The sequence below is a fragment of the Mustela erminea genome, chromosome 12 (assembly GCF_009829155.1).
Source record: "Mustela erminea isolate mMusErm1 chromosome 12, mMusErm1.Pri, whole genome shotgun sequence".
Taxonomy (NCBI): Eukaryota; Metazoa; Chordata; class Mammalia; order Carnivora; family Mustelidae; genus Mustela; species Mustela erminea.
Genome location: NC_045625.1, coordinates 86,466,104 through 86,486,994, shown reverse-complemented (window position 1 = coordinate 86,486,994; position 20,891 = coordinate 86,466,104). Strand labels below are relative to the sequence as shown.

The following is a 20,891-nucleotide window of genomic DNA, read 5'->3' as shown; positions in this document are numbered from 1 at the left end:
TGAGATCAGGCCTCGCATCGGACTCCCAAGTTCAGCAGGAGTCTGCTTCTCCCCTTCTCTCTCCGCCCCACCCCCCAACAAAGGTATGTGTTCTGTAAAGTGAGTAAATAAATCTTTAAGAAGAAAGAAAAGAAAAATTCCCCTCTTTTCAAAAATGGAGGACTTTCAGATACGGCTTCTCAGAATGTTGCAGTTAGGTAGGTTTCGAGATTGTGAATTCCTATCCTTAAAATTCACAGATGAGTAAGTGGAGGCCCAGAGAGGTACAATGATTTGCCGAGCTAGTTAATGTCTAGAGTTCATATTTTCTGACCTTCAACGCATGGTTCTTTCCAATGATCTGCAAGTAAAGGTCTTTTGATCCTGAGTTATTTGGGGGATTGGAGGGAAGTTCAGTTATAAGCAAACATTTTTGTAAACTTTATACTTTATACTATTGCATGATTGTATATCTTATTATATTATTATGTATCTTATTATATTAGATTATTATACTATAAAAGTATAAGATGATCTTTTTTTACTCTTTAAAACTAAGAACGTTGTTATTTATATGAATCTCTTTTCATGTTTTTAAAAAAATCATCATATACATTTATAGTTAAATATATTTCGTGAGTATTTAATGTTCTTTGGATAGTCATAAAATGTATAGAAAAGTTCATATGTAATAATTTTTCAACACTGAATATTTTAGTTAAATGGCTTCCGAGAGAAAGGCTATATTATCTGACTGTCCTGTCTATATCACTTTTTATTATTTTTCATTAGTAGAATGAACTGATGCACATTAAGGGTAATTTAAGATGTGATATTTTCCTATCCAGTAGCTTGTTGTCTAGAATAGTTCTCCACGATAATAGCTGGAAGAGTTTGGACACTTATTTTTTTTTTCCTCCTCTCTTCTCCCCACACCTTTTATTAAGAAAGGAAGAATTGGAAGAGATTGACATATCCTTTTATAGGTGTAGAAACAAGTGGGTCACTAGTTTTCTTAAATGAATTGCTGATACCCCTTCGGGTATCATGTCTCCCACTACCTAACTGTCCCCTCAACAACAGCATTTTTGCATCAAGATTTCCTAATCCTAATGGAATGGAATTAATAGTTAAAAGCGTTACTTAGTAACCAGGTCAGGGACAGAGAGCCTGGGGGAATGGGAAGTGGGGTCATTAGCATTGTCTGAAAAGGTATATTCACTTTTGATATAGGGATTCTTCTAAAACTAACTGCAAAAGTCAAACTTGGTAAACATTTCCCCTTGATCAGTATTTGAAGCTGGGGTGAGAAATCTCTGTTGAAGGCACATAGTTGTGAAGGGTCTGTTTGTTATCATGATCTTGTGCCTCACAGAGCAGCTGTTTGCCTGGCCTTAGCACTCTCTTTGGCCTCAACAGCACACATAAGTGTGTTAGCTGCTTTTGTCCATTTTTAAAATTATCCATTTCTGACAAATGCCTGGTCTGTCTACCCCTCCTCATGCTAAAACCTCTCTGGATTGACCACATATTCTTCTAAGCTGGCTTTCTTCTTCACATTAGAATGAAATGGCTCTTGTCAAGGTCATTGGTGACCACCAACTGTTAAGTCTAATAGATATTTTTCTAGATTAAATTTTCTTAATGTCAAACAGCCACCCTGCCAGCTGCTCTGTTCTTGCTTGAATCATGATCTCCTCTTGGCTTTTCTGACTGTGTTCTTCTGTTTTTTCTGTTCTTGTCAGGTCTTCTTCATTCTTATTATTGGCCACACAGTTTTTCTATAGCCAAAGTTCTGTGTAACTTTCCCTACTGTTCTCTAACAGAGATCACATTTCTTTCACAACACTTAATGAATATCTGTCGTTGCTGTGACTGTTTTTGACTTACCTAACACTTGTCTTTCCCCCACCAGAATGGGAGTTTCATGTATTCAAGTGCCTGGGTTTTGCTTCCCATTTTCTGATACCTAGAACAGTTATTGAAAGAGGTGCTCAGGGCGCCTGGGTGGCTCAGTGGGTTAAAGCCTCTGCCTTCGGCTCAGGTCATGATCCCAGGGTCCTGGGATCGAGCCCCACATCGGGCTCTCTGCTCGGCAGGGAGCCTGCTCCCCCCCACCTTATCTCTGCCTGCCTCTCTGCCTACTTGTGATCTCTGTCTGTCAAATAAATAAATAAAATCTTAAAAAAAAAAGAAAGAGGTGCTCAATCTGTATTTGTTGAAGGAATTCAATAAAAGATAGCATTTAATGACATGGGAGATAAGAGCGGGCTACTTGGTTGGTCTATCTTATTTCTCTCTTATTTAATTTTGCTGTGAATATTTTCTGTCTTTAATTTTTTTTTTTTAATTGAAGTATTTGACCCACGGTGTTCCATTAGTTTCAGGTGTACAGCGTAGTCATTAACAAGTCCCTACATTGTGCTGTGCCCCTCACAAGCGTGGCTGCCATCCGTCACCATGTAATGCTATTCTAATACCACTGACTGTATTCCCTACGCTGTACTTTTTATCTGCATGACTGACTTATTTCATCATGGGAAGCCTGTATCTCCCACTCCCCGTCCCTCTTCCTTCTGGCTGCCGTCAGTTTGTTCTCCCTATTTATAGGTTTGTTTTGCTTTTTGTTTGTTTGTTTGTTTGTTTCCAGGTATAAGTGAAAGTATATGGTATTTGTCTTTCTCTAACTCATTTCACTTAGCATGATACCCTCTAGATCCACCCCTGTTGTTGCAGATGGGAAGAGCTCGTCCTTTTTTATGGCTGAGTAATACACCATTGTGTCTGTATACTGCATCTTCTTTATGTTTTCCTCTTTGGATGGACATTTGGGTTACTTCCATACCTTGGCTATTGGGATTAATGCTGCAGTAAACAATAGGGGTACATGTATCTTATTAAGTTAGTATTTTTATTTTCTTTGGGTAAATACCCAGTAGTGGAATTACTGGATGAGATGATATTTCTATTTTTAGTTTTTTGAGGAACCTACATACTGTTTTCCAAAATGGCTGCTCCAACTTAACATTCCCACCAATAGTACATGAGGGTTTCTTTTCTCCACATCCTCACCACACTTATTACTACTACTATTACTACTACTACTACTATTACCAATACTACTACTAATACTACTACTTCTTCCTCTTCCTCTCCTTCTCCTTTCTTTTAAATTCTAGCTATGCTGACTTATGTGAGGTGGTATATCATTGTGGTTTTGATTTGCATTCTTCCTGATGATGAGTAATGTTGAGCATCTTTTCATGTGTGTTGGCCATCTGTATGTCTTCTTTGGGAAAATGTTGACTCAGGTCCTCTGTCCATTTTTAATTGAATTATTTGTTTTTTAGGGGTATTAAGCTGTACAAGTTCTTTATATATTTTACATATTAACCCCTTTATCAGATATATCATTTGCAAATAAGTTGGTTGACTTATTTTGTTGGCAGTTACCTATGCTGTACAAAAGCTTTTTATTTTTATGTAGTCCTAATAATTTTGCTTTTGTTTCCTTTGCCTGAGGAGATAGATCTAGAAAAATGTTGCCAAGGCCAATGTCAAAGAAATTACTACCCATGATTTCTCAAATGAGTTTCATGGTTTTAGTTCTTATACTTAGGTCTTGAATTAATTTTGAGTTTATTTTCATGTTATATGGTCGAAGGAAGTGGTCTAGTTTCATTCTCCAGCAGGTAGCTGGCCAGTTTTCCCAACACCATTTTTTGAAGAGACAGTCTCTTCTCTTTTTTATTTTCTTAATTCCTTTGTCATAGATTAATTGACATATAAATGTAGATTTATTTCAGGGCTCTTCTGTTCCATTGAGGTATGTGTTGTTTTTGTGCCAGTAAAATACTTTTTTGATTACCGCAGTTTTGTGTAGTATATCCTGAAATCTGGGATTGTGATACCTTCAGCTTGTTGTTTTTTCTCAAGATTGCTTTGGCTCTACAGCATCTTTGATGGTTCCAGACAAATTTTAGTTTTATTTGTTCTAGTTCTATGAAAAATATTATTGTGATTTGGGGAGAGATTGCATTGAATTTGTAGATTTCCTAGGATGGTATGGATATTAAACAATATGAATTCTTTCCATCCATGAGCATGGAAGGTCTTTCCATTTGTTTGTGCATTCTTCAGTTTCTTTCATCAGTTTGCAGACTACAGGCCTTTCACCTCCGTGGTTAAGTTTATTCCTAATTATTCCATTCTTTTTGGTGCAACTGTGAATGGAATCATTAAATTATCTTTCTGCTACTTTGTTATTAGTGTATGGAAATGTAACTGATGTCTATGCAGTAATTTTGTATCCTGCAACTTTACTGATATGTTAACTTGGTTGTTTTAAATACATAAGGGAAAATGATTGGAACTGAATTGAGAAGCTGTTAACGTAGTGTTAACACAGCTTTTTTGGCGGTGGGTAGGAGGAGGTTCTTCTTTTTTTCCCCCCGCTGCAAAACATTTTTGGGCTTATGTGCATGTATGTGGTTGCTCAGTTTTTGTTATTGTTTTCAAATATATAAGACAGTATTACTAACTGTAGTTACAGTGCTGTACGTTAGATCCCCAGAACTTACTCTTTAACTGAAAGTTAGGTCCTTTGGCCATTATCTCCCATTTCTCCCAGCTCTAGCCTCTGGCAACAACCATTCTACTGTTTATTTTTATGAATTTAATTTTTTATATTCTGCATCGAAAGGAGATTATATAGTACTTGTCTTTGTCTGACTTATTTCACTTAGCATTATGTTCTCAAAGTGTTCGTAGGTTTTTGTAATGGCTGAATAACATTCCATTGTATATATGTATACCACATTTTCTTTATCCACTCATCTGTTGCTGGGCACTTAGGTTGTGTCCATGTCTTGGCTATTGTGAATAATGCTGCAGTGAATAGGGAATATAGATACCTCTTTGAGATACTAATTTCATTTCCTTCAGACATACACCCAGAAGTGGGATTACGAGATTATATGGTCACTCTGAAATAGACACATGGGCCAGTGGAACAGAATAGAGTGCCCAGAAATAAGCCATAAACTCAAGCATATACAGCCAACTAATCTTTGACAAGGACTCAAGGATATATAATAGGAAAATGACAGTCTCTTCATTAAGGGGTACTGAAAAAAATTGGATCTCTACATGCAAAAAGGAAGAAAGAAATTGGATCACCCTGTTACAGCACTCACAAAAATTGAAATAGATTTATAGACTTAAGTGTAAGATCTGAAACTATAAAACTCCTAAAAGAACACATAAGGTATATTTACCCTCCTTGACATCAGTCTTTGTAATATTTTAGGTATGACACCAAAAGCAAAAGCAAAAATAAACAAGTGAACTCATCCAACTGAAAGGCAAAGGAAACCATCAGCAAAATGAAAAGGCCATCCAACAAAAGGGAGAAAATATTTGTATGCCATGTTTCTGAGAGGGGTTGGTATCTGAAGTATTCAGGGGACAGACACAACTTTTTGTTTGCAAAAAAGCAAATAATTCAATTAAAGAATGGGCTAAGGACCTGAATAGACTTTTTTTTTTTTTTTTCCCCAAAGACATACAAATGGCCCACAGGTAATGAAAAACTTCTCAGCATCCCTAATCATCAGGGAAATGCTGTTAACGAAAAGACAAGAAATAACATGTGTTGATGAGGAGGTGGAGAAAAAGGAACGCTTGTGCCCTGTTGGTGGGAACATAAATTGGTACAGCCATTATGGAAAACAGTATGAAATTTCCTCAAGAAAAATTAAAAATGGAACTACTGTTCGATCTAGCTCAGTTTTTCTTATTTATAAATTTAAACCAGGGACTGTGGATCAAAAGCTTCAATGCTCCATTTCTGCCAACTTTGACTGAAGTCTGTATGCTCTTCCCTGACTTACCTTGTCAGGACAAATGACATGTACATGTACTTGTTACGTGTACCTCATCGGTGTGCTTAAAAACCATTCTAGCAATGGACATTGTGCTAATGCTCTCAGGGATAGCTACAACAGACTGTACAGCTCCTACATGATAGCAGACTTTAGACTTTTCAAAACCTTGGACTAGAAGAACTAATAGTTGTGAGATCGTACTTTTTTCTTTCATGCCTGTGAACTGTGGGTTGCACATTTTTAGTATCTTCCGGTATTGTGGTTCTTAAAGTTTCACAGACCAGCCGCACTGACATCATCTGAGAACTTGTCAGAAGGACCCAGCTGGTCTACTGGGTCAGGAATTTTGGGGGTGAGGGTGAGGTCTGGCCATGGGTGTCTCACAAGCCCTCCCACTGATTCTTATGGTGAACCACATTTCTTTATAAGAATTAAAGAATTTAAATACAAAGTGCAAATGTCTGGTTATCTTGATGTAATGGTAACAGGAGGATACGAAGTTCCAGTTCCAGTACGCCAGACATTATCAACGTATTTGGTAATGAAAATACTGCATGTGAATGGGAAATCCCAATTAGTTGTTGCAAGAATTCTTATCGACTTTTACCATTCATCATTGCATTTCCTCCCTCGTTTTGGCAACAATTCAATAGATGCTTTTAGTTTTTACTTATTGTTACAGGAGTTGAAATGAGCAGAAGTAAGTCTGTCTTGTGAATTTAAATCAAGCCAAGGGTTTTATTCACAATATTGAGTAGTATTTCTTTCTTTATTTTCAGTCTTGTTTTTTTATTCTTAGGTAATAATAGGAAATTAAATGTCATGTCACTTGACTTCCCTTTGGAATTACCATTTACCCTTTGGTGTCTTTCACAAAATGGACATGTCCCCACTCAGTGGCATCTTCTGGCTTCAGACTAACTGGAAGCATTTGAGAAATCTGTTTCAAAACTCAAATAAGTTATGCGTGCCGGCCAGCTGGAGGTTATATCCCGCATGAACGCGATTTGTTGAAGATTCCAAATAATAGCTACTTCTGTGCGGGGCTTTTGTGATGCACATTAAAAACTTCATAGTGGAAAACTGTTTAAGGCAGGGTTCTTGATTTTAAGCAACAGAAACCAGCTCTGGGTTATGTGAGCAGAACACAGGATTTATCGAAAGGTATTTGTGACTTAGAGAATTTCAAGGATGTCCGGAGAATGCAGCTGAACCAGGATGGGCATGACTGGTGTTAGGCATCCAGACTGTAGACGAAATCACATCACAGAAGTCCAGTGAGAACACCACGTGCTGCCACGGTCTCAAATCACACACCCTTGCCGCCTCTAGATTCTGGCCGTGGCTGTGTTAAGGGGGGTGACAGTTCCCCACCTGTGTGGTTCCCCTAGGCCATAAGTGAGACAGTAGATCCCTGCTTTTACAAATAATTCCCCCTCATTCCCAAATTCTCCCAAGTTTCCTCTTGTGCTCTCAAACTTTTGGAAAATACTTAAGAAGACATTCTGGCTACACTTATTTACCTATTTCTTCGATCTGGTTCGATAAAATGAATATTGCTTTCAGGACACTGAAACACTTCCCGGTAAGATTACCTCCTATCCTATTTCATGAACAGTTCCAGAATCACCTCCAGTGACCCCTCTGCAGCCCTGGGCCCTCCCTTCCTCATGGTTTCCAGTTACCTCTCTGGCCTCAGGACTTTGTTCAGGTTATTTCTCTAGCGGGAACAGTCCCCTAGCTAAGCCTCCTTACTCCCACCCCAGCTAAAAACAAAATTCAAAGTTCTTACGATAGTTCCTAACAGTGTCTTTAAAACTTAGTGAACTACCATCCGCAGTGACAAGGTGAGATGTGTATTTTATACTCAGGTAAATACACACATGCACCCAGGAGTATATGCACACGTGTGTGCTCACACACGCACACCATGCATTTAAATGATAGAAATAAATGTTGCTCAAAATAATGCTTATCCTTACAAGGTGAAATGTGTTTGAATGTTGGCTGGTCTAGGCCAGTCTCTTTTTAAATAGCTGTTGTGACCTATTAAAATTGTGAATGTGACCCACAGTTTAAAAAAAATATTTACACTGTTTGCATGTTTCATTCTTACCCACTTTTTCAAGCTCGTTTCTTTCTGATATCCTCCTTCATCATATCCAGCCATTCTAGACTTGTGATTTCTTCCTAAATATCAGGATCTTTCTTGTGTTGTGGCTTTTCACATGCAGTACTTTCTTCCTGATACGTTACTCTTTCTGCTTTCCACAGGGCTGACTCCTTTTCATCTTCTAGTTTTTAAGCTAAATCTTTCCCCTTCGGGATAACATTACTTGACTCCTCTGATAACCCCACCACCACTTACTTGCTTTCATATTTGATTTTTCTTCCACAGACTTAAGAGAATTTCTAATTATCATATTGTATTACTTATTTATGTTTTTTGTTTTGTTTTGTTTTGTTTGGAGAGAGAATGAACAAGTGAGGAGGAGGGTCAGAGGAAATGCAGACTCCCCATGAGCAGGAAGCCCAAAGCCAGGCTTGATCCCAGGACCCTGAAATCATGACCTGAGCCAAAGGCAGACATTTAACCGACCGAGCTACCCAGGCGCTCCTGCATTTCTTATTTTTGAGCACCTACTCCTCCTCTAGCCCTCGTGACCGTAGATATCATGTCTCTTTTGTTCCTTGTATTTTAGTTGCCAGAATAGATGCTCAGTAAATATTTGTTAATGTGTACAGAGTCGCCTGCAAAGAATAAAACGTTCTCCCCGTGTGAGATACTATAATGATCTGCCTTATCATATTCTATCTCCATGGTACATTTTATGGTGTAAAACTTGCAAGATACTCTTATTTCCTTAATTAACCATTTTCAGGCCATTGCTTAATCCTCTGGCTGACTAGCTTATTGGCGGGAGGACATTCAGAATCTGGGCAAAACACAAAACACACAGTTCAGAGATACTCTATACCTGGAGTTGTGGATAAGACACTTGACGCTAAAGAAAACAGAAAATTGGTGATAGCTAAGGTAAATTGGCATAATCATCCTGGTGAAAATGCAAGCAGGGAATACGCAGGGTCATGCTTAGCCCAGGTGTGTGCCGAGGCATGATGGGATGCAAACAGCACTAATTTACTGAATTCAGTGGATCAGCCCTGACATTTACATAGAATCTTATAAAAGAGTCAGCTACGAAGCAGCATCTGTTAGCAAGTAGGCACGTATCTACGTATTTACATTCATTACTGGATACATCTGCGGAACAATGGAAAGGCTTCTCTTCTGCTATAGAAATAATATGACACATTATTTTCATAACAGTCTGGCAGTCAATAAAGAACAAGCAAAAGGAACACAGTAGCACTTTTCAAATGCGCACAGGACTGCTTGGGAATTTCTCTGTTTCAGGAACGTACGGTCCAGAAATAGTAAGCTGCTTTCAGTCTGATATGCCAAATATTGAGTAATTTTCTGGGACATATGTTTTGGAAATTTGGGGGGAATAGAGTGTTCGGGCAATATCTCTTATGTATTCATTATGCAGTATGAAAAACAGGCTGATCCGAGCCATCAGAATTAGAGTCATTCCTTCCAGTTCCTAGGAAAGATCTTTGTCCTGTTGGTGCTTCTTTTTCTTTTCTTTTCTTTTTCTTTTTAACATACATTTTTCAGTATTTCTCCAGGAGCTTAAAGCATTTAGACATGGCAGAGACCTTTTGGAGTTATCTGTGCATGACTTTGGCTCTGGCTCCTCTGGAAACAGGACTCCCAACGACAGGTTAATGCTTATCATCCTAACCTTTAAAGGACAGGGACTAAGGATATTGTGGTCCGCCTCTATGACCCAGTTTAAAAGTCTCCTCCGTTCCCACAGCAAGGGTACATTTGTCAGAAGACAAATTCAGAAACCTTCCACGACACTTCATTTCCTAATAAATTTTGTCCTTCCCTCGAAATGGTCAGTCTTTATCCCAGTATGTGTCTGTGCAGTACCCCAGTCTTGTCTCCTGTCCCAGGGGTCATGACTGAGTGATGAGGATAACTCATGAGTCAGGCACACTCTTCATTGACTTTCCCCTTCTCCCATTCTTCTCTTACTTTCTAACTCACAAGTGATCTCTAACTACTAGAAGAAAGTATGAAAAGAAACGTGGGTTGCCATGTTTTCAAACTGACTTGAGGGCTGTAGAGATTTTAGGTATCTGTGATGCATTGGTTCGTATGCCCCTTGTTCCCGGAGAACTCCAGAGGTATGCCCCACAGCTGGAGTGACTTAAATCCCTTGGAATGTGTCTCTTATGGTAGCATACTGACTTCCATGATCATAGAACCTCTAAAATCCAAGTGTGTGGTGGTAAGTATCCTCTGAAATAACCCCACCTTCTCCATCTCTCCTCGTTTGTCGTGGGGAGGACGTCTCCAGAGTTTCCATTCTGAGTCAGAGAAGACGGGAGTGTGGTGCTAATGAACAGTGAGATCCAGATGTAAGCAAATCCCAGAGAGCAACAAGGAGCTCATGGGTTCCCTGTAAGACCTGTAGGGGCTGTTTCCCACAGTCCTTCACAAATACTGACAAACAGAAAAAGCTGTTTTTATGTGATGAAATGGTTGAGGACATGGGCTAAATGCAGACTCCCAAATGTATTTTTTTTAAAGATTTTATTTATTTCGAAGAGGGAGAGAGGGAGAGACCACAAGCAGGGTAAGGGCAGAGGGAGAGGGAGAAGCAGATTCCTAGCTGAGCAGGGAGCCGACCTCAGCCAAAGGCAGACGCTTAACCAACTGAGCCACTCAGGTGCCCCCAAAATCTACTTTTTTTTTTTTTTTAACTATCTGTTTGCTTTAGACAAAGCTATGTAATCTCTTTAACCTTTTCTAAACAAGTACTCACCTTATCTGTGAACTAGAAATTATAATAGTACCTATCTCATAGAGTTGTAATGAAGATTAAATTGAGTCAATACCTGAAAAGCACATTAAATAGTGCCTATTGCATAGGAGATGGTCAGTAAATATTAGCGATCATTAGCTATTGTATGTTTCACTTGTGAAATCAGCTTTGTGTGGAGAGCATGCTTTAATCATTTTGTTCAGACTGTGAAAAGGAAAGCCAGCACCATGCCCAGCTTTCTGGAAGTATTTATTGTCCTAGGTATATCGCTACACTTTACTTGGCTTTACTTAAATATCATCATCAGATTGTGTTATTTTAAGTACAGTGAAATAGGGCCACTATCATATGTAGTGGGCATAAATTAAAATAAGCACGTTTCTCTTTTTACCTAAATTCAAAAGCAACATGGCTTTTTTTTATTATATAAGTGTGTAATGAAAGAAATATATAAAATTACTTCTGGTTGGGAAACAGAGCAATGATGGTGTGTATGTATTTTAAATGGCATTTTTCTGTCTTTAAAGAAAAATGTTCTCTATGGGGTATTTCACACATCACTCTAAACTAAAATTTATACCTGGATCTCTGGTAACTCTTTCTGGGAAAGCAGTAACTTTACCCAGTGGAGAGTGCTTCTAGAGCGCCTTTATTATTTTACCAAAATTTACACTATAGATTATATTACAAGATAATTTATAATGGTTTTGAATTACCTGCTTTAAGTCATACCAAACCATCTTAGAATAGTTTACATAGGGTCACCTGGGTGGCTCAGTGGGTTAAAGCCTCTGCCTTCAGCTCAGGTCATGATCCCGGGGTCCTGGGATCGAGCCCCACATCGGGCTCTCTGCTCTGCAGGGAGCCCTCTCTCTGCCTGCCTCTCTGCCTACTTGTGATCTCTGTCTGTCAAATAAATAAATAAAATCTTAGAAAAAAAAAAGTAGTTTACATAAATTGTCACATTTTACCAGAACCAAAAAAGGTTTACATTTAAGAAATTTATGAAAGTGGCTATTATGTCAAATATACTTTTAAATAGAATCATATTTTTAAGTGTTTACTGGTATAGCTGCTACATACCAGCAGCTGTGTTCAATGTTGAGGGTACAGATGGGAATAAAACACAATTTCACAGGAGTATGAAGACACGAGGAAATTAACAATAAGTATATTGAGAGCTGTTTCAGGGACCCAGAGAACAAAACATAGCAGCCCTACGAGGAATGGCCGCGGAGGGCAAGGTGTGCAGAAGAGTAGTTCTGGGAGGAAGCAGGGCAGAGGTCAGTGTGGTATGAGTGAGGAGAGCATTTGGAGATAGAGCTCGTCATGTGTCTGGACATCGTGGAGGCCCCAGCCCTGCTGCTGCTTGTCAGGCGGGTCAAGGGTTTGGAATTTCTTCTGAAGACCAGGAAGAATCATAGAGAGGTTTTTAGTTTGAGTTTCATAGTTGAATTTTGGGAAAGTTCCCCTGGTGGCAAAGTTGAAGATAGATTGGAAGAGAACCAAACGAGAGGGAGGAAAACCAATTTTGGGGGCAAGGATAATAGAGAATCTTGCGGACAAAGGCAGTGGGAATGGAAAGGAAGATGGGAGATTATTTTGTAGGTAAAACTAGTAAGATTTAGTGATTGATGTCAGTCTGGATGAGGAAAGAATGAGGTAAGGATAGTGGCCCTCCACCAAGAGGGGGAGTTTAGGGAAAGAAGCAAGAGAGAAAGGGAATTTCTTTTTAGCCATAAGTTAAATTTTACCTAGGGGGACTTCCCATTTTTCATGGGGTGGCTGTTAGAAACCCAGATTTTAATTCTTCAAGTATAACCACAATGTAGAGAGAGATATTAACTCATGTAAGGTCGTTTACTATGAACATGTGTATAGTAAAAATAGGTGGTCTGAATAAAAATGAGAAAATATAAGAGCTAAAAATGGAGACCTCAGAAAATACTCGTATTATAAGTACCAGAAAACTAGAGCCTCCAAATGTCCTTTAAAGGTAATAGTGAGAAAAAGCAAAAAGTGGACAAGAAATGCCACAGAAGCAAGAGAGGTTGGGACCTCTACACAGACCTAGAAAATGTCTGAGAACATAAACACCAAATGGGCAGTAGTGGGTGGCTGTGGGGTGTGGGGCTGAAGAGAATGTTGATAAAACTGAGAATTATCACCGGATATTTGAATTTTTTTTTTTTAAGTGAAAGTGTTTTATAACTCTCTGTACTATTTTGGCAACGTGTTGTGAGCTTTGAATTATTTCACAATGAGAAGTGAAAACTAAAGTCAGGTTAAAATGTAAGGGATAGTCCACTGGAAAGGAAAAATGAATCAAGCAAATAAGCTTCTTCATCAGAACAGGAGAAGGAAGGGACAGCACGAGGCGGTCTGCACTGTCGTGCGTAGGTCGGTCAAAGAAGATAAGGACTTGTCAGCCTTTCAGCTTGGTTTTTAGATTAGGCCACAAGCGACGTTATTAAAAGCAACTGCCATGAAAAGCCCAGGGCGGAAGCTTCACTGCACTTGTTGCCAAGTAGAAAGTAAAGACACGAAGAGGTGGTTTAGTCCTCTCCTCGGGGAGGAGCGTGAGTGTGAAGGGAGGAGGTAGACATAGGGATGGAGGGTCCAGCAAGAGGGAACTGTTTGCTCAAGGTCCTTACGGGGGCAAGGAAGAGATGGATGCGTACTCCCTTGGTCATGAAGGTTTAGTGCAGATTGCCCGGGAATGGGAGGTAGCATGGGGATTTGACCTGTCAGCCCCCTTTTTTTGAAAACTGGGTTTTGCAGGCAGTGTTTTAAGGAATTGGAGAAGGCCCTCAGCAGGATTTCTTGGTGGGATGAGACCTGAGCTTATTTCCGTGCTGGAGGTAGGCACCAGTCAAGGGCAGAAGCTGTCAAGGACAGAGGAGTGTTGAGATACTTAACTAAAGGAACGTACCCTTCATTTCTGGAATGAAGTCTCATACAGAAGTACAAAACTCTTCTTGTTCCAAAGGCTAAGCTAACTGATAGATTGTAAGCATAAATTCACACTAGAAAAGAAATGAGGATGATACAAATAAGCTACTAAATTACTTCCTTTTTCCTTCTTCTTCTAAAGCCGAACAACAACTTATCCTTACACAGAAACGCAGATGTACAGCCAAAACACTGGAGGGAATTACTTTGATACCCAAGGGAGTTCTGCACAGGTGACCACCGTGGTTTCGTCCCACAGCATGGTGGGCACTGGTGGGATTCAGATGGGCGTCACGGGAGGACAACTCATCAGCAGCTCTGGAGGAACCTATCTCATCGGCAATTCCATGGAGAACTCCGGTCACTCGGTGACACATACCACTCGGGCCTCCCCAGCGACAGTAAGTATTTGAGTTTTTGTTTCTTTCATTTAGCTTCTTGGTAGCCTCCATGGTACATTTTCTTCTCGAGGGAAGAAAAAAAAAATAACACAGACTGGGGTGGGCATGAATGTGTTGAGTAGTTTTAGTTCTGTAGTATTTTCCAGAATGTGGCCCGTGTGCCTCTGTGTGGGTTGATACTGATATGTGTCCCCCCCCCCCGCCCCCATTACGTGAGTTGGGAAGTTTTTTATGAGTAATGGGAAGAGAGGTGAGTCTTCCTCATTGATGCTAATTTTTATAGGCTTCCTTCAGTCATATATAGTAAAATACTGTAAATTTCTGCTGAAAAAACTCACTTTTATCTTATGCTGATATACACTGGCTTATGAAGAGTAAAATACAATTGAGTTTGAATTTTCACATCTTTCAGTAGTTGTCTTAATTCATCACCAGAGCAGGTATCATACGGGCAGCATTTCCCAAACCTCAGACATTGAGTTTGTCCATATTCACTCACATCGCCTGTGCTATTATCTACTCAAAGTATTTTTAAAAATTGATTCACTTCTAAAATAGAAAACCATGTGTAATTTTTTCTAAAATATATAAAAACCCATACTTAGATAGTAAAGTTAGAAGTGTTTACCCGTGTGCCATTTTATAAAGTCCCTCTGTTCAACCACAGAGACACTTCGGGAAAGACTGACGTAGGTGATTCCAGTGAAAAAACATCTCCGTTGGCTCTGGTGATAGGCGTGAGCATGTCTCTGAGGAACCTGCCTACATATTTGAGTTTTCAGGTTTTTGAAATTTAATACAAAGATTTATTTTGACACAGATTTTAATGTATAATAATGTTGTCCTAGAAATAGTAATAACAAGCTGTGTAGAATTTGATACCATCAAACTGTGTCCTGAGCTTTCCAGCCTGCCCTCAGCTAAGTATAAGGAGGATAATCACTGAGAACCGCCCCCCGGCTGAAGTAGCAATGGAAGTGGTTATGTACGTGCTTTATGTAAAAGGGGGCTGGCGATTTGAATTAAGTGCATTTCGTAATCTTGCCGTATATTTTGTTCTTACAATGAAATAGAGGTAGAAACAAATTGAATAGGAAATAATTATGACAGGCTTTACCTTTCTCATTTTATGGATTTTCCTCAAGATATAATATGTACCTGGTAAGTATTTTGTATATAATTTTTATGTTTCTAATCATTGCATGTGTCAGACTTTCATCACTTGGTACTTTTCCCCTGCTCCATCTCTAAAAGCTCATTATATTTAATTTACTGTTCCCTACTAACATCAGAACAGATGACTTGCCATTCTGAGGGAGAGCTCTTCTTTGTACTTCTTTCTTTGTGTTTTTGAAGCATTTCTTTGTGTGTTTGTCTCTTGCTTTTAATATCACTAAATATGATATTTCTAAACTTTTTAGCCACGCTGGTTTATTTATGTCGATTAGAAATGAAATCATGGGTTCTCTGGACCTCATTCCCCTAGCAGTAAAATAAGGGCTTAGTTAAACTCAACGATATCTTAATTTCCTCCCAGCTTTAAAATCATAATATTTATAATTGTAAATTGTAAAATGTTGTAGAATATCTTTACCATAAAAGGAAAGGAGGTAGATCAGGTACCGTACTTTATAGCACTCCTGACAAAGGCTACTCGGAAGGTCATTCGCAGTGAGAAGGGAGATACTTGCCACTTATCAGGGCCTGAGGAGAATTGAAAACTGGGGAAACAGAGCTCTTTCCCGCTGTTCCGGCACCCACCCTCTCCCGTGCGGGCGTACCGTTGGCCTTCCCCATCCCCAGTTCTTTATGCCATCCCCAATTCTCCTTCCTTTTCTCCAGGAGTTGTTGTCTGTCTTCACACTGACTGCAGGCTGTCTGCTAAACATTCTCATCCACTGGATACTGGTTGCTTAAATTTATTAGTATTATCACTGAGTTCATAAATTTGATGATTTGGGATCATGACAATATAGTTGCAAATGTAACAGTAAGTTTTATAGTTTGTTTTTTGTTTTGTTTTGTTTTCTATGTAGAGTATGAAAAGTGGCATTACTCTTTAAGTTGTCCACTACACAGATTTGATGTGTGATTTTTATTTTAAACAACACTTAAAGTAGCTGAGTTAGAGTAACTGGGAGTAGTGGAAACCTATTAAAAACCATCGATCCGTAGTATCAACTGTATATATTAATTTATACTTTTTAAAAGAACATTAATACCTAAGGTTCTCTTATTAAGATTTTTTTTTGGTCCTTGTTAGCAAAAAGAATAAAAAAGTTAAATAAAAAGGTAACTTTGCATGGAAAAATCGTAAGGTCAAAGCACAAATGATAGTGTTCTATGATAGATATATCTATCCATCTAATAATCTAAATATTGTAATATAACATTTATAATGTGATCTATATAATAACATAATAAACAATCTAAATATACTTCTGCTAGTGTTGATTGTATTATCTTCCATTATTGTCAAGATTTATATTTGATTTAGATTCTTCTCTCAATAGTGCGAAAGATCATCTCCTTCATTCACCATGAAGTGTACAGTTTCGCATCTGTTATTCTAGTGAAGGGAACAAAGTCTAAGTGCCATGCAACCTATTTACAATTTCCTACCATGCTCCTTTTACCAAATGTTCGAAAATTTGTAGCTCCTGGTTGTTCAGACTCCTAGAACTCAACGGTTATTTTGGCAGTACCATGTCATTAAAGGGAATTTGCTTATTTGCATGTATCGTTTTCATTCTCTGAAGAACCCATATGAGCACAATCTTGAGCCACTTGTTGGTCAAAACTCGCGCTGTTCCCTTCAAACATTGAGCCAGGCTGTGCCGTTAACGTTCATCTCCCTCCGTGTTCTTTAGTGCTCAGCCTGTGTCCTATGGCACGCTTAACACAACTGAACGGGTAGCAGTAGTCTGTACCGTGGCCAGAATTCCTGCTTGGGAAATAGTCTATTGGGGTTATTGCTTAAGAGGTCATAAGAAGTAGAATGTACAGTCAGCTAATTCAGTTCATGTGAAACAGATTAAGTTTTGAGTTCTTGGGAACACGAGAACTTTACTCAGTTCATGGGTAGCAAGGTTTCTTGCCGTGGTTCTCAGAAGAATTGCCTTGACTCTCTCTTGAACTTGACTTGAGTCTCTACAGAAATCCTTCTATCTAAATTTAGTAGGAATAACTTCTGGCTCAAAGAAAAGTTTATTTCAATGTGCAAACCCAGTTCCCAAGATACGCCAACAGAAACAAAATGATCATTTCAAATTGAAGCCATTGCTAAGAAGAATAAACAGTGCTTGAAATATTTTCTTACCTATCTAATATTTAGTATATAACCATTTTTCTTATACTAGAAAGATCTCTGAGTGATTAATGGAAAATTTGCATTTGAGCAAATGATTCCCTTCAGTTCTATAACTTTAAGTGACAAAACATTTACATTACGTGTTTTAGTATTTGATCTTTGCACTATAAAAGTTTTCAGATTTCAAGTTACATAGAAATACCAGAATTTTCTGAAAGATTATGATGGCAATATATACAATTTTATTTTATGACTATATATTATAACATAAACTACTAATATTCAGATTTGGTCAAGATACTATTTTTCCTTTTACTGTATTTTGTTATTTGATTATTGGAGTTGTGTGTATAATTCATATGCACATACACACATATATACATATATGTTTTTAATTATATAAATAGGTATACACATACAGTAATAGACATTTCCTGCTGGTAGTATTAATAATTTTCAAAAAGAGTAATATTTTTAGTGGAACATCGCTGGACATGAGTTCAGCTAAGTTACTACTTGAATAAATGTTTTATGTTTTATTAAATTAATAATGCTAGGGATCTGTTTATTGTTAATATTTCAGTGGCATGTGGATATTAATGCGGAGGAGTTAGCTTCAGTCACAACTCTGAGCTCATCATACTTTGATATTTCTCCTGATTGCATCACCATGATGTTTCCTTGTGTGTCTTCATTCATTTAAAACTCTTACTTTCCTGGAGCACCTGGGTAGCTTGGTGGTTAAGTGTCTGCCTTTGGTTTGGGTCAGTTTCTCAAGGTCCTGGAATCGAGCCCCACCTCGGGCTCCTTGCTCAGTGGGGAGCCTGCTTCTTCCTCTGCTCCCCACTCCGAAATAAATAAATAAATATTTTTTTAAAAACATCTCTTATTTTTCTTCATTATCGTTCTGTGGAACCACATCATTTGCAGAATTTTGGAACTTGAACCCAATTTGCATTTGAGAATCAAAACCTTGTGATTGTAGTTAGTGGTATTTTTGTGCTCATCGCAACATAGTTTATTTTATACCAGACTTTATAATAATTAGCCATTTAAGAAGCTTTATTTACTTACTTCTCCATAAAGTAACATTTGTGTTCTTATAATTAGATGGTTATTTATGGAGGTTTTTTTTTTCTTCTTGTTAACTAAATAAGATTACATTAATCATTTTTTAGACTGTGATATGAAAGCTAATTTTTATACCTTTCTATATATATATTTAGTATATATTTAGTAATTATATATGTTAAATGGCTCTTGCTAAAAGTAGATCCCACCAAGAGACACAAGGAAAATGTGTTGAAACTAATATTGTTTATATCTCTCCCTCTTTTGATTAATGTAAAACACCGTCATTTCTTTCAGTTGCCTGGGAGGGAATTTGAATGTCCGTCTCCTGCTATATAAGTCAAAGTCTGGCCTTTCTTGTGTAATTACAGAAACTTAAGCTTTTTTTAAAAGTTAGAGATGCTTTTATTTCTTTATTCTTGGGTTACATGTTTATGGATTCAGTGTAAAGTGAATTCACCCATTCATCTTTTCTTTTTTTCTGAAAAGATGAATGGATGGGGAGCCTGGCTGTGTCTGTCAGTAGAGCACATACTCTTGATCTCAGGGTTGTAAGTTCGAGCCCCACGTTGGGTGTAGAGATTACTTAAGAAAAAAAGCAAACAGGTGAATGAAGGTGGTTAGTCCCTCCGGAAAATGCTTTTGCCCTTCTTATTCCTTTACTGGGATGGTCCCAGCGGCCATTTATTCTGTTTTTATAATTTGTGTATGTGCATTAGTTACGTATTCTTAAGTAATACGAGTGGAAAGATCTAGGAGTGTGCGTGATGCCTGTCCTCCTGACACTGTTCTCAGGCTTGCGTCCAGGTTTTTGAGTCATGCTAGAGATATTCTGTGAATAGAAGAGCAGAATGTCTCTCCCTGTCTCTTTCTCTGTCTCTCTACTGGTCATTATGTTTTTTAAAAATACAAATAGTAATTTAAAAATACTACATCTTGCTTGTTTTTCACCTAACAGTGTATCTCAGAGATTCTTTTTCACATCGGCCCTGGAAGGCCTTTCTTATATTTGTGGGAAATGACTGTTACAGAAGGTGGCAGACTGCCCATCTCTCATACCAAAGTGGGAAAAAAATAGTGTTGGATTCTGGGTTATGGCTATATAGAGGTAGAAAAGCAAAATAGTCACCTGAGATGAAAATATCTGTTTAATTATCATACGTAAAAATATGCTTGGAAGAAAATCTTTTAATTTAAAAGTGTGCATAAATTATGCATACATCAGTTTTATGTAGTTCATATATTACAGAAATAATCATTCCAAATAATTTTCTTAGTCTTCCAGTCAGTCTCAGTGAGAAGAATAAAAACAAAAACAAAACACTTCTCCTCTTATTTTGGCAGAAACACGTATGTCCATTACGATCCTAGCATTTTCTGTTTTCCCGTGCCCTGTTTTCTCTAGGCCAGCTGGGGCCCTCACATGAATCTCCTCAGAGAGAGTCCCACGGAATCTTCTGTTTCCTGTACTGAATCCTAAACTGAGTGAAGGTTCTGGGACCTCATTTTCCAAGCACTTAATACGATGGGACTTTGAGTGACTGGTGGTCTCCATCGCTTTATCTCTGCTCCATTCCGCCGTTGCTCAGTTCCACTCTGCTCCAGCCTTGAAGCGGATAAGATCTAGAAGCCGTAATTTTGCGGTTAAGGCTGTAAGACATTCCACTCCTAGAAATTCTGATAAACTGGAAGGTTAAGACAAACAATGACAGAGGCCTTCAGCCTCTCCTGAGCATAGCTGACGGGTTGTCCTGAATTTCTAAAGCCAAGTGTAATGAGTTATTCTAATTTTTAGCCGTTTCCTAGTGAAATAGGGTTTCAGAACACAGGGTGTTGTAAACATGCCAGAAAGGGCTATATTCTATTTCCTGCGACGTCTAGATTAGGCAGGTTTCATGTTGGTAAATTCTGCTTAATGAATATGGAAATAAGCAATGTTCCAGGTGATCTCTTGTATAACTTTTGCTTTATCCTTGTATTTATAAGTCACGTTTCCAATTAATTTACTAGTTTGAAACTACTCTAGATTTTGAGGGAGGAAAAAAAATTACTCATGTTTCACTACTGGAGACCAGGTAATTCCAGCTAAAATACGAAATGGCTTGGTGACAAATTAAAATACAGGAGTCATTGGGGGCACCTGGGTGGCTCAGTGGGTTAAAGCCTCTGCCTTCTGCTCAGGTCATGATCCCAGGGTCATGGGATCCAGCCCCGCATCGGACTGTCTGCTCAGAGGGGAGCCTGCTTCCTCCTCTCTCTCTCTGCCTGCCTCTCTGCCTCCTTGTGATCTGTCAAATAAATAAAATCTTAAATAAATAAAATAAAATACAGGAGTCATTGTGAAGACCATACAATTTTTTATTTCATTTTTATATTAATTCCAGTATGGTTG

General features: G+C 38.3%; 1 protein-coding gene across 12 annotated transcripts in view; it reads left to right on the top strand.

Moving 5' to 3' along the window:
* The window catches only part of RFX3 (regulatory factor X3), a 285,682-nt gene that overhangs the window by 173,797 nt on the left and 90,994 nt on the right, over nt 1-20,891 (top strand). For all 12 annotated transcript variants that reach the window (XM_032308681.1, XM_032308683.1, XM_032308674.1 and 9 more), the window contains one exon: nt 13,860-14,118. In XM_032308681.1, coding sequence (XP_032164572.1) covers nt 13,860-14,118 — 259 coding nt within the window. The remainder of the gene's footprint in view (nt 1-13,859; nt 14,119-20,891) is intronic.